We start from the raw sequence: 15561 nt of genomic DNA, 5'->3' as shown, positions 1-15561 counted from the left end.
ATCGATTTTCTCAAAACAAATATCGTTATATATAAGTATTTAGCTACTCTAACGCGTAATGGATAATGATGGTGTCATCGTGACGCGTTCTGTTTTAGTGAGTCTATACCTATATATCTATCATAAAGAGCATTGCGAATTGTTATAAATATATTTTACGTTGTGCAGGTGAACCATTTAATTGACAGTGATCAACAGTTCAAAATCGTATTTTATTTGACTAGGTATTTGTTCATAACGTAGACTGACTCGAACCGTTTTTTATTCACGTATGTGACAGATAGATTTTCAAAAATGTCTCGATAATAGGTAAAAATTATAAATAAAACCTACTTTATACTCATCCGTACGTGTACAACACCATATACAGCATATTACACAGAGGTGTCTGAAAATAATAATAAAAAGCTGAGAAAGCCAGAATAACGCAAAACGAATGAAACGCTTTGTCTCTAATAAAAACGAAATTCGATAAATATCTGGTATATCATCACATTATATTGCTAGGTATTCGAAACTTGAACCTCAAAATGCACTAATGCGCTTCGCTGCGATGTTTAAACATGTTATTTCTACGTGACTACTTCAACCGCCATACCATTACCTCGGATGGCACACAAATCTTTCTGCTTAAATGTACGTCCCGCGGGGATCTTGCGTCACTTGAGTAGGTGTCGGGTGGGTAGTAATAAACAATAATAATAATACGTCAATATTATTTTTTTTTTTTTAAATACTACGCAGCAGTTGTGTAGTACGTGTGTTACACTGTCACATTGCCACCACTTTGAGCTACCCATTTACAGACACAACATTATACACGTTTCCGTCGTCCGTCGTACAGCAACCGTGTCGAAATTCCACAGAATTATAGAGGTGCCCTGCCCTTTTCATAAATATTATGTACACCACGCGCGCCTGCGACCGGTTTGAAAATTTCGGGTGGCTGCAAAGGAGACAATGCGTACTTGCCGGGTACCTAATATAATACGTTAATATATTGTATACGCGCACACGACGAAAAATAAACCAGAAAAATAATAATAATAATGGTAAAGGTGATGACCTCAGAGCTTACTATAATACTATATACATATGTACACATGTAAATCCATAACTATATACATAATCATATATAAGTAGATGCCCGCGTGTCCTGGAGGGGCGCATTCTTGATTAAAACAACCGTCTGACGAGTTACGACGGGGGTTCACCGAACTCATCAATAATATTATTTCTTTCTTTTCCGTCACATGATTATAATATTTATTATGTGTTTTAACTTTTAGTTACGTACCGCCGTATTGTTGAACAATTATTGTTCGACGATAATTGTGTCGGTGTACCTACAAAACATAATTATTTGTATAATATCATGTATAGTCTGTATCGAAATTCAGTGGTATTGCTACTTATTGCTGCTGCTTCTGCTGTATTGTTTATCTTCCGCCTTTAGCGCGCGTATAACATAATTAAATCATAAATCGTAATATTAAAATGAAGTATTTACGCTCTGGGGTTACTGAGATAGCGACTGCGGGTCGACCACGATATTATGATATACCTACCCTATAAAGGTAAAAAAATCAATTTATAGTGGTGGTGGGTGGGTATTAGCGGACTGAAGTTACAAATTTCGGATTTGGTGTATAAAAATATCGCCATTTTTTTCTTTTGGAATTGGATGTATACAGATTTTCTTAAGTAAATTTGTACCGATTTTGAACCCGTCCAATTCGGGGTGGCGCACTGATGACGCGCATGGGCTAGCACGTGTTTTCGACTGGTTCGTTTTGAAAATAAGTAGGCAATAATGACGTGATCGATGCAGTATATTAATATGTTTATGGGTAGGTATAACTTATCTATTAATAATTTATGTGTTATTGCGTAATCGCACCGATTCGCTGCTACCGCACCTTTTCGCACAAGTCATCGTCGCGGAATCTTCGATGTAAATTAAATTTGTACATACGTATATGCATTTCTACACCGACGCACCGACAGTTTTATTTTATCATCGCTCCCGGTTTCCGTTCTTATCATTTACCAGTTGATTTCAGACGATTTCTAATTATTCACAACCCGGTGGTCCGTCAGTCGGCCATAAATAAAGAGAAAAAATCTAAAAGAAATCGTCTAGTCGTGAGTGTCTAATATATGTCGTATATGTTGTATTTATCTAATATAACTAACGTGACCATACGTCCCGCTTTCGAGATAAGTGTCCCGCCGTCCCCAAAGAACCTAAAAATGTCCCGTTTTAAGAAAAGTCGACATGTGGTAGGTATTAATTATTGATCACATATTACAATCATACATTTATACTGTATCTAGGGGCGTCATTTCAGATTTTTTTTCTGGTGTGCAAAGTTTCAAGCAGGCCATTTTGAAATTTCACTAGGCCATATAAAAATAGATATACATAAGTATATGTATATTATACTGCATTCAATTATTTACATACATTATATACCGGTTATTACAATTTGATTTTAATCATATAAATAATTGTGCATTCGTGGCTCGTGCATTATTTTAGGCTTCAGCAAGGCGCAGACCAATTGTAACATTTTAAAAGTAAGGGGTGCAACCGCACACCCTGCCACCCCCCAAATGACGCCCCTGACTGTATCTATACAGTTAACAGTATATGACGTATACCTACATATTTTATATAAACTGTGAAATACTAAAATCCATAATTGTTGGGAGACTATTATGATTAATATAATATTCGCATTTTTCATATAAACAATTAATGTTTTTTTATTCAATAAAAAAAATTGTTATTTTACGCAAAAATTATATGGTTTTCTTATTAAAATGTACAGGTGTCCCGCTTTGAAGGAAAACAATTATAGTCACGTTAAATATAAGCCGCGTAAATTTTATAATAAGCAACGTTTTTAAATGCGGTTTTGTTACTTGCGCCGAAATTAATAAATAAAGCATTGTTGATATTAATTTAATAATAATATCAACAATATTGTAAATAAGTATATATACCATATATACACTTTGTTCCGAAAAAAAATCTGATCATATTAAGTTACGTGCCCACTTATAGTGTACCTATAAACTTTGGTGCATAGTACGAAAAATATTTTTGGTACCCACAATAATTATTTATAATGTTTCTCCGCTTAAAAAAATATGTCGGTACGAGTCCACACTACACCGAAATGTCTATTATTATCTGCGGGAAAACAATTGTTTTCTCACGGATTATGGTTTTAGACGCAACATTTACGACGTTATTGCTATTTTATTTATATATACGCTGCGAAACAATATTATACTTCTTCCTCTGCCCTTGGGCTGTAATGTCTTATAGATTCATAATATTATAATTGAATACCATTATTATTAATGATTCAAATAACAAAATTCGGTGGAACGTATTTCTCAATATGTACTGGATGGATCGTTTTGGTCCGAATACTACCTTGAAAAACTTAATATTTGATTGTAATTGCGGGTGAGTATGAGAAAAAAACTCTCCAATTTTCGTATGCATATAGTATATATACCTAATACCTATAATAAAACAATAAAAAAAACTAAATCAATTTTGTACACCAATTTTTAATCTACTATTTTATACAGTGTAAAATATGTTATTTAGAAACATTTTCAAGGTACCTATGGTATTTATGTAAAATAATGTATAATGTATACACCATCCGGTCTTGGGATTTTAGCTGCATTGATTCAAACTTCGCTTCCTCCGCGATCCAGTGGACACAGCAAGAGCCAAAAATCGTTTTTTGAAAGAAAAAACACATCCTGGCCTTGTATCATGAACTACTCAAAAACCTGTTTCCACTGTTTTTTTTTATTTCGAACACATTACGTGGGATACGTTCAAACCAGTCGTCTGCCCGCCGGTTGTCGGCCGATACATTTTTAAAACCTTACCACCTACCTACCTATACCTACCTAACCATACTTATTTGACATGCGTGTTTTACGGATTGCTGAGAGCTAAAATATCTAATTCAAAATAACTTTGGGTTCAGTGGACGACGATCGCGTCCTCATAGCTCTCTATTTTTTCCTGATACATGCATTCTGCTATACCTGCAGGTGTCCTGCAGTTCTCTTATAAATATTATACACTGAGAATGATCTTACCTAGAGGCTAGTTTGTGACTCACGAACTGTTAGTCTTATCAATTAGAAATCATTTTCCGAAAAGACACAAAAGTAATTTCTGAAAGTTTAACCACTCGGAGTAATGAGCAATCCATCCGGTGGACGATATACAACAACGCGTGATTATTGATTGTGTTGCAAATATATCATACGATTTACCCGATAGACATTTGAAACGCAAGCGCATGTATAATATGATATACTCTGCAGATCTGAGATATTGAGATGACAAGAAATATGCAATATTATCGTTGAAATAAGACACCTTTTATTATAGAATAGGGAAGATGATGTGACAAGTGAAATTTAATATTTTAGCTAATACTAAAAATGTATTTCTTTATTTGTATTTGTTTTATTTTTGTTCATATACATATAAAAATTGTCCAGTTGACTTGAGAACTATTTTATTTGAATACATGAAATTAGGAATGAAACACATTTATAGAAACCAGGTGAAAAGAATTAAAAACACTGGAACTTATTTATTATTTATATGAAATTGTTGTCTTCTGCAAATACTTCATTATTAAACATATAATATTAATAATTTGTTATTATTTATAATAAATTATTGAAAATACTTCACCAACAATAAATTATACAAGTATAGATTACGAAAAAATGGTTTAAATCATAATTGTTATATTGCAACTTGAAAAATATTTTTATTGTTATCAAAAACCATTATAATAATTTATTAACCGAGAAAAAAATTCATTTTAGTTTCCTAGAATACATAATAAATGATAATAAGCACAATAATTATTACAGTTTATTGACTTTTCATCAAATTAATACGAAAACGATTAATTTTTTTATAATCTCACTTTTATAGTTTAGTATGTAACTTTCTAATGGTACTAAAAATATTGATTTTTAGAGCGTATTTCCTATAGCAGACAACTATTGTAATATTACTTTTGATCAATTGTACATTTATACCTATGGCTTATTATAATACTAATAAACGAATCTCAAATGAAATCGACAAACTTTCTTCCTATGTCTTCACTATATTTTTGTACAGAAAAAATGTCTGATACATCGTATATGTATATATTAAGGACATTTTGGGCTTACACAGCTACACGGGTCACTCGTCATTTTCCTTTGCAAGAATAATTGAAAACTTACTCATCTATACCTATATAAATCACAATTTTAATAATGATACAACGATCAAAATGTAGTTAACTTTAATCAACATTATTCGATTATCGAGTTTTAAATGTTAAATAATATTTCTAACGAGTTCTGACGCCACTGTTTAAGGATTATCAGCCGTCGTGCGTTCTGATAAACGTTATCGGGTTTCATATCTCTTGAAACACTTGAAACGCGACCATATTACAATACAATATATAATACGTCTTTAAAAACGATTTTATCCAGTGACAATAAAAGTACCTATTTTATGTATTACAGTTTGAAATGTAATATAAAAAAAATCTGTCGCCAACCGAACAGACGGCCGGTGCATACAGTACTACTGTCTACTACCCAATTTTTAGCACAATAAAAATATATATATAATATATTATGTTATTATATTAATATTATAACCGTGCAGCTGACAATGGGAGATTTTTCTCTCGTTTCTTTTATTTATTTCCTCCGCCGTCTTGTCCGAGTGACACACATGTGACATATGTATAGGTAGAGTGTCCAATAAACGACGTGTTATATAGGTAGGTGCTCGATAATATATATAGTAAATAGATACCGGCAAAATCGTCTCCCATTGGTCACGTTACGGATTTTTTTTTCACGTGCTTTCCACAGCTCGCAAATTTTTTTTTCCGTTGCACGGTCAATTATTACATATATAGGTAGTTAATATCACATTGTAGTAACTAAATAGGTACAACACCGCACATTGTTATTATACATAATATACCTATCGAGAGGCGTTGTTGGTATAGGCACGGTCTACGCGAGACGATGATTTTTGCGTACCGAATTGAAAATGCATCTTGTCCAAATCGATCGTTCCGTGAAACGGGATCGAGTGCAACGCATACACACACACACACACACACACACACACACACACACATGGTGATAGTAAAATAATATATCGGTTGTAGATTCTGGGAACATTATCGCTGAGAACGTTTTTTTATTCGCTTTATTTACGACATAAATATATAATAATATTATCATACGCTGCAGTTTTATTGTCTCAACGCGTTCGTTGTCAGGAAAATAAAAATTCAACGAATATTTACTATTATAATTTTTTAAGACGTCGGGGGAATAATAATCATAATAAAAACGGTATTCGCGCCTGCGGTGGCTGCAACGCGTGTACGTACGAATAATATTATCGAACCAAAACCTGTCCGAACTGTTTTCGAAATTATATCATAATGATAATTATTATAGTCGGCGATGATAAATGATAACCTAACGATAACAATAATTAACAGAAATCGGCCTAGTTTTTTTGGTCGGCTGCACGCGACAACGTACCTACCTACTGCGTGGCGTAGTGCTTCGTAAATAAACGCGAAACCCGTTAATTGGTGGTCAAGTTCGTAATGATTGTCATCGTCTCGTTTGTTTTTTTTATTATTATTTTTTTATTAATATACCGCCAAATACAATTATTAGACGTCCGATGTTACGTCTCGCTGCTGCACGACCACGTCTTGGGCGCGCTTTTGCCAAAATAAACGCATCGAAACCAATTCAGATCGCAGTGTACCAATAATACGGCGTGTTAAAATAATATGCTACCTATTTATACCTACCCACACGCGTCAATTAATATTTTTAATAATATTATTGATTATCATTATTGCGTTTGCGGTCTGAAACGATTATATGCGCAAATTGACGGTGATTCACGTACGGACAATTATTGTGTAATTTAAATAAATTGCGATATGTCAATAATAATATCGAAACGATTTCAATTACTATTGCACTATTATCTCGATCGTTATTGTATCGTTGGAGTACATTTAAATCGGTTTGTTTAATGACACATTATAACTACTATATAATAACACGTTCTTCACGTGCACTGAATTTACGTAGGTATATTGAACCATTATTGTACTTCATGTTAAGTCCCGCCACACAAAGCGGTTTACATATTATTTTATAGTGCACCATTAACGGTCGAAATGTTGATATGCCGCTTGTCAGGCCATCATATTTTTGTCGTTGAAACGAATTCAAGTAATATTCAACCGATTAGGGTAATTAGGTATACCCGGTATACTATACCGTGTACGTACCATACACTATAATGATGGACATTCGAAATTGATATATTATATAATAAATGTATACCTACACAATAAGTCTATACTTTCTATAAAACTTATAGGAATAGTTTAGGCGCCAATGGAAAAATGTACCTGCGTGGTTTGGAATTAGTTACCGGAGTCCGCTAAGTTGTTGCTATAAACTTTTTCACATTTCAATAGTTAAATACAGTTATAATATTATAAAATACGGTTTTTTATCATCATAACTGTTAAATAAAATTCCAGTTCCTCCTCCTGTTGAAATAATCTAAACAAGTATATCAATACGTTATTGTTTATTTCATATTATGTTGATTAAAAATAAAACCGTATTACTAACTGGTAATTGGATTGCCTTAATGCTACTACCTACTGTGATTTATGTTTAGCTATGATTAATTATTATTTAAAAATAATGAATGTTTTTATCTTTTTTTATTATATATATATGACAATTTTAGAGCAGGTGAATATTGTGTATTCGGCTTAATTTATAGATCCACCCCCATGATAAACTCATTGTATGAATAAAATTAACTGTTATTAATACACCCGATTAGGCGACAAAAATAATTTAATGATTTGAAACGATGCTGTGGCGTTTACAATATAAGCACTGGGACCTGAGTCCTTCAAAAAATCGTAACGATCGCCTAAAACGATCACGAGAGAAATTTACCGTTTATTTATTCACTCTTAACACATTTATTCAATTCGAAGGATTGTACTTTTTATGCACTTCTTAAAAAGAGTTAAATGCTTATAGTGAATTCGGTGTAAGTCAGTATACCCTTAGTCGAGAATATACGTCTATATAGGTACCTGATTAACCTGATAGAATATTTCTGTAGTCGAAAGTCTTCCACGAAGATGCAAGATATGTCTTGCTAACAATGATTTGGTGGCCTTACGTGTTTTTTGAATGTACAAAAGTTGTTGATAGTTGAGATTGAGCTTTTAGTTTTTCGGTGATAACTATAGTAACATACGAGTTGCATTAGTCGATGACGGTAGCGTCGTCGCAATTTAGTCACCCATCATGTATTTAAGTGTTTTCCTGATAATCACCATCATGATACAGTACCGGTCGGTATTACAGTGTGGTACGACCCTGTCTCGAGAAAATATGTATTAAGTAAATTTGTTTTGTATGTCGTGTCATGTCACTTTATAATATTATTGTTTATTTATTATAAACTGCTATCGGACATGCTTCCTTGCTGCGTGCAGCGCGGGCCACCGTTACGTGATATCAGTTTGTGTCGTCGAAATCGTGAGTGTCACGAGCTCGAGGAAACGGTGATAATGTTATTTCCTATTACGCGTCGCGCAATAATTGATATGGATTTTGACACCGTGACAACACGTTTATTATGTACGTCATTAAAAAATAACACATTACATATGACGCACTAAATTCGCTGTGTGTCGCCGAATTTCCCTGTTGTTGTGATCTTTGATTACAATCGTAGGACATAAATACGCGCTGTATACACTTCGAGATGCTCTACATTTCGATAGTCCATACTTCCATAGTAACGCGCGTACGTCGAATTTCACTCTGAATCGGTTCGATCGACACTCTTACATTTGGCGATTTCGGTACAACTTGTACGCTATAATAATATCATCATATTATGCAGCTGCAGTTATAATTGGAAATCATAATATTTATATTCTCCCGACTGCCCGCCGCCATCGACAAAATAAATCGACTGATACTTCAGTGACGAATTATTTACACACGTTTCTCATTTATAGGTAAAGTTTTCATTTAAATAGCTCTACTACCTCGTTTCTTTTTTTTAAGCTTACTGTCCATTTTTCACGAACTCGTGTCTGCAGTTATTATTTTATACGACATATGTTTACTTTATAATATTATATACTTTATTTGATCAAAAAATTATTCCATTACTTTTTTTTAAATAATTATAATTCATGAAGTTCAATGAGCTGCAATCTTACCATTGCGGGCCTGCAGTTGACTTTTAAGTTTTAACCGCTGGATGCTGGTTGATATTTTAATAAATAAACGTAAATTACATATTATATTGTAAAGGCTATCAAATATTTCTGATTTAAATAAATCTGGCATAAACCTATAAAAATATTATATATTACATAATTTATAACATATACGCCATTGTCATTCGTGTACGTCGTTCGCACATTTCGCACAGTGCACACATATTATAAAATGTATATAATATATTTGACATACTATTATGACCTATGACATTGCAATATCTAACATAGTCACGGTGTTCATCACCGCCGTTACTTATATGAAATGCGCATTAGATTCTCATCACAATAATTCCGTTCCGACGTATATAATAATCATCGTACCGTTATTATATGAACGCTGTGCATTTGGTAGGCTGTAATGTTTATAATTTTATTTACTCGAATGACTGCATTCTTGCGAGTTTGTGACCAGTTTACTTGAGTGAGAAAGAGGAGAGAAGCCGCCTTAATTGCACTTGATTTTTTTATCTGTTCCATATATATATATATATTATTCTCATTGCATTTCTCACTAATTGAAAATTCATTTTTTGTACGCCCATAATATTATAGGCTAGTTGGAATAGTAGTCTCCATAAATATCCTAACCACTTAATCGATATCATTATCGAAATAGTGATAACTGAAGTGTGAAAATGGTGTTGATACACAAAACGCAATACATTAAACACAATAGTGTGACGAAAACAAAAACAATTCTAAGAAAGGATGACAAAAACTTAATAAGGAACTTACTATTTACAATTCATAGTTTATTCTTATATCAATAAAAATTACGGTTATTGACAATATTTAGAAGCGCAATTAACATAAAAATGTATTTTATCGCTTACTGAATGTATTGTAACGTTAGAATACTATTGTTGCATTGTTAAATGGAAGTGTGATGAGAAATAAATTTATATTTTGTATTTAATTTTTCAATTTTTCTAGGATCCAAATATGCCACCTGGCGTCGCAGTGTCCCCAAGTTCGATTTCATCGGGATATGCAGCTTGTTCATTGATCAACGTGGACAGACAAGATCAACAACAGTCACTTCGTGGTAATTTCCCGGAAAATATGGATTCACATTTGGGAATAAGCAGCAGTAGCAGTAGCAGCAGCAGTAGCAGTAGCAGTAGCAGCAGCAGCAGCGCTAGCAGTGTAGAGAGTGCTGAACTTTCAGACAAAGATCAACTTCAAGTACAATCCTGTTATAAAGGCTTAAAAACACAGGTATATCAACTAGTTTCATAAAATACATCTTGAATTTCCAAAACTCTATTAAGATGAAATATATTTTCAAAAATTGTTTTAGATTGTTTTTTTAGGATTAATTTCTATAAGATTTTTATAAATTAGTTTAATAAATAAGTTTAAACTAAAAAAATAATACCAACGGATGTTTCCCTTCTCCTAAACTCTTAAGGAAGAAATATAATTAACAATTGTATTTTATATATCAAAATAATAACTTATTAAAACTTTGAAAACTCATAGCTAATTGTTTACATTTATTTTTTTTTTACAACACACTTGCAATTATGACTGAATGTCTTGTTAAGGTACCAACGTCAGCACACTTAAATATTCATTTAAATGACTAAATGTAATCAAATACGCATTTTTGATTAAACCATATTACAATAACGGTCATAAATCCATTAAAAAATAATTTTTTTAATGGTATTTTTCGCTTATCATACAAGTAACAACTAATAAGTAATAGTATATAATTAGAGTCTAACAAAGCAACCATTTTCTTTAGTCAAACATTCAAATTTGTGTTAGTAAGTTAACTTAAGTCACGTATGTTTTACTATAAAATATTCGTTTTAAATATATATTAATATAAACTTGTTAGTTGTAAAACAAGATTTTGAAGTTCAACTTATAATAATTCGTATTCATGAAACGTGTACATACAGTATTCACTTTAACTGGACTCATTATCAAATTATTCTATGTGAATATATTATAATGTATTTAAATCAAAACAAACAAGATTGTATTATAATCGGTTATAACACAGCGCGTAATAGTTATGTCGAGTAAGTTTATGCAAGCTATTCAATGCTGGTTTGGGATTTATAATTTTAATGAGAAACTCGATAAGTCAGGATTATACGTGTCAAATGTTGAAAGAATTTTGAAGGATAAAGATAAAGTGATCGTTATTCTTAGTGCATTACGTGTAATCGAACTAAATCATAAACCAACACCATAAATTCATATTTTTTATGCACTGATTATTTATCAGTATTATCTGCTAAATTTATAGTACCCCATTGCACATGTCCAATATTATCTATAGTGTTCGGTTACATTTTTCTCCTATATAAGCCTACCGGCTAACACCGATAATGACAATGTAAGACGATTAGGAAGTTACTTTTTTTTCTTTTTTTTTTTTTTCTTTTTTTTTTAGCTAGGTAGGCGGTGGATACAAAATAATATTCTGAGTTAAAGCGGTATATTTCACGTGATTTTTTTTTAAAATGAATGAATGGTTAATTATTTTTACATCCATCTTTTGGCTGTTAATTTATAACTTTATAAGTACTTATATAATCAATTATTGTTATAAGTAATAACTGTGTGGCTTCGCCGAACCCCTATTCCATCAATTACAGAATTCCTAGACAAAATTATCATTATAATATTAATTATATTCATAAATTATAATCGATTTATTGCTTGCAGGCACACAAATTATTAATGAGAACTATATAACTTGACATTTTAGTTAAGCCATTAATTAACAAAGAAAAGAATAATGAGTAATGACACTCAAATAAATATACCTTGTGCACAATAAACTGTTTTTTTTCTTTGTTCCAATATATGGTATCACTATACCATTAAATGATAACTGTGTCGTTCAAATAAAAATCGTAAAATACTTCTGAGTGATTATCATAGTGGATAATTGTAATTTTTTTTGATAATTTAAAATACACAATCTGTACAACATAGCACAATAACTAATAAGTATATATGATATTATAATATAGTTTGATTGTATATAAAATATGCACCTAATTATACAAGTACTTATATAAATATTACAGTGTTCTTTGGAAAATTAAAAATAAAATATAAAACCTCAAAAAAATAAGTTCTCTAATTTATAATTTTAGTTTGTATACGTTTCAGGTATTATGCATGCAACTTGCTGTAATTGGTTCAGCTGAAATAAATAAATAACATTTTCTTGAAACAGTATTATCAATGCCTAATTATAATGATTCAATATTTCTTAACAGTGTGTAATAATAACAAATAAGCTAAAATGAACACAATAATTTAAAACTGTAATTTCATTAACCTAAATAAACAATCCATTAATTAAGTCCAAATATACATAATTCGTACATAATTAAGTTATACATGAGAGGATAGAAGAATCGTGATATGCCAGTAAGAACATGCAATAATGTGGTACTCTAAATCACCATTATATTATTATAACAACGTGTTCAATTATTGAAAATGTAAACGCATAACAGCGACTCATTCAGTAACGGGGTAGTTCATATGAATATGTATATAATAGTTTTACATCACTCATTCGCTATAATATGATTGATAATAATATGTAGAATAATTTACAATGACACTAGTGTAAAATAAATTATTACCTACATCTGCCATACGGGCGGTCCACATAGGCAACATAATTTACACAGAAATATTGTCCCATCGCAACAATGAGATCGCTGTCATTGACACTTGGACAATAGACTCGGTCCATGTTACCAAAGTCCAAAACTCTACCGATATCGTGCAAGCGACTGAAGCTATCTATGAAAATATCTTGCCCCACACCCCCATCCGGCACCCTGCACCTACAAACAGCACCCCGCGTTATTATTTTAAAATATTATTATATTATAATATCGTCAACATTTGTCACAGGTGTACGTGTGCGGATCGATGGCCAACTTGTACGTGCACAACTCGTCTCCGGGAGGCAGCTGGGACCTGAAGTTCACCGGAATTCCGGTCGTGTTGTACGACAGCGGGGATACTCGGTCCAGAGACAAGCCCTGCATTCAGATACTCCTCGTGGAGCGCGGCACGTGCTTCGCCCTGTGGCGGGACACGATCGACAACTTGACTTCGTACAAGGTCTCCAGCCAGGGGTTCCACACCATGTGCCTGTCGACCGACCACACCCAGCTGATCGGACTGAGCTTCGACTGTTCGGAAGCAGCCCAGCAGCTGTGGTCGCACATCGATCGGCTCACTTCCGATCCGGAGAACATCCGGCTGTCCGGCCCCGGAAACCGGTCGAAGAGCGCGAGGAAACAGAAACACAGACCGGCGCCGGTCCGTCGGCTCCCCGACAAGTCGCACATATCGACACCGTGCTGCTTCGAGCACATCACCAACGTCGAAGTCTCCGATCGGTCCAGATACTTGTCCCTGCAGAATCTCGTGCCAACTCCGACGATGGTGCCGCTCGATGCACCGTGACCGACTTCGTGATGACGAGACAGAGGCGCGTGAAACGGTTCCGGCAGGCGACGGCGGCGTACATCATGATATCATAATAATATAATACAGGGATCTCTGTACATGTAGTCAGTTTTTTTTGCCGCGGTCGATATTTCTATTAACTTAACATTAAAACCAACACTCGACGTGTGTCTCGTTTCGATAGAATCCTTTTAAGAGTATACAATATATTATAATAATATTATTCTTTATCCTAGTCCGCACCAGAAAATGTAATATATACTGATAGTATAATGATAATACGGTATTAATTTGTATGTAGTGTTTGTTGTATAGTTGCGTATGTCATTCATATCGACCTGGGGATAAAAAATTATGACTGCGATCCCGTAATACTATAACGATAATAACATATAAATGTATTATTTTAAATGCATACAAATCGAAGTCGTGATATTATGTTAAGCTTAAGAATAGTTATATCATCGACGGTAAATTGTACATGTTTATTGTTCAATGAGTGTATACTATTTAACACAAATATATATGTCTTATGGCATACCTAACTAGTTGTAAATAACAATTATTATGATACTTGAACGAAATTATTTAATTATGCATTATGCCTAAATTTAATATTGTATAATGACTGTCATTAATAAGACATTTTAAAAGTTTCCAAATTCTTGTATGCTCGTATCCTTTATTGTTGCTTACATAATATTATAAAATATATTCCATAACCACTTATGCTTGAGTAAACTCTAAGTTATGTTTATATATTGTTATTACCTGTTATGTAATTGTGTTAATTTATGACTTTTTTTTTCTTATAAACTTCATGCTTTTACTTTTAATTTTAATAGAATAATTTTATTATATCCATCATCCACATAAATTATTATAATTAAATATTGTTTTTTTTTTATTTATTAATAAATATTAAGACTAAAATATGTAACAGTAATTAATAATTATTACTTTATAGTATTTATAAATATAAGTAATATATATATGTCGTTATACTTAATAATATAAATTTATTCATACAAGCTATGAAATTGGATTTTTAATATGTCCCATAATTTATTTTAAAGAACTAATTAATGAAATCAAAATATGATTAATACAATTTATGTTATGACACTCGTAAATTTAATTTAAATGTATTAAAACATAGTGGTGTAATTGAAAAATATCAATCAACACAAGTTACAAAAATAAGTAACTTATGGACACGTTGAAGGGAAAATATCGATGAATTAAATTAGTTTAAGGAGTTAAAGTAGAGGGCTTAGGTAGACTCAATCCCGCTATCTCTGATAGCAGTTAAAAACCTTCCCCTTAAAAATGTAGTATTTATGTTTTATTTGTGATTAAAATTTTACATGAAATAAATTAAAAACTTGGACATTACTCAGGATTAAAAGTCAGATGAGTATGCTCTTAAAATCACTGTTTATATATTAAAATATTATATATAATATAAAATATATTTATTACACATTATTCATAAAATTGTACATGGACCGCTTATAAAACTATATAGATATACAGTGTGACACAGTGGCGTAATTAGGAATTTGATTTGGGGGGGGGATCACTGTATGAGGTCTGTAAACCTCTTACAGTAAACTACCCCACCAAATATTAAATTTTAGCTGTAAAA

The 15561-nt window shown here is 32.3% G+C and overlaps 1 protein-coding gene across 2 annotated transcripts in view; it reads left to right on the top strand.

Moving 5' to 3' along the window:
• The window catches only part of MESR3 (misexpression suppressor of ras 3), a 37509-nt gene extending 22996 nt beyond the window's left edge, over positions 1 to 14513 (top strand). For both annotated transcript variants that reach the window (XM_089220103.1, XM_089220102.1), the window contains 2 exons: positions 10383 to 10667; positions 13350 to 14513. In XM_089220103.1, the coding sequence (XP_089076229.1) occupies positions 10392 to 10667; positions 13350 to 13910 (837 nt within the window). In that variant the 5' untranslated portion in view covers positions 10383 to 10391 and the 3' untranslated portion in view covers positions 13911 to 14513. The remainder of the gene's footprint in view (positions 1 to 10382; positions 10668 to 13349) is intronic.
• The last annotated feature ends 1048 nt before the right edge of the window (positions 14514 to 15561 follow it).

The sequence above is a fragment of the Diuraphis noxia genome, unplaced genomic scaffold (assembly GCF_037042655.1).
Source record: "Diuraphis noxia isolate RWA-SAM2 unplaced genomic scaffold, SU_Dnox_SAM2 contig0002, whole genome shotgun sequence".
NCBI classification, from domain to species: Eukaryota; Metazoa; Arthropoda; class Insecta; order Hemiptera; family Aphididae; genus Diuraphis; species Diuraphis noxia.
Note: the sequence above shows the minus strand (reverse complement) of the source record. Positions and strands in the feature narration are given on the sequence as shown.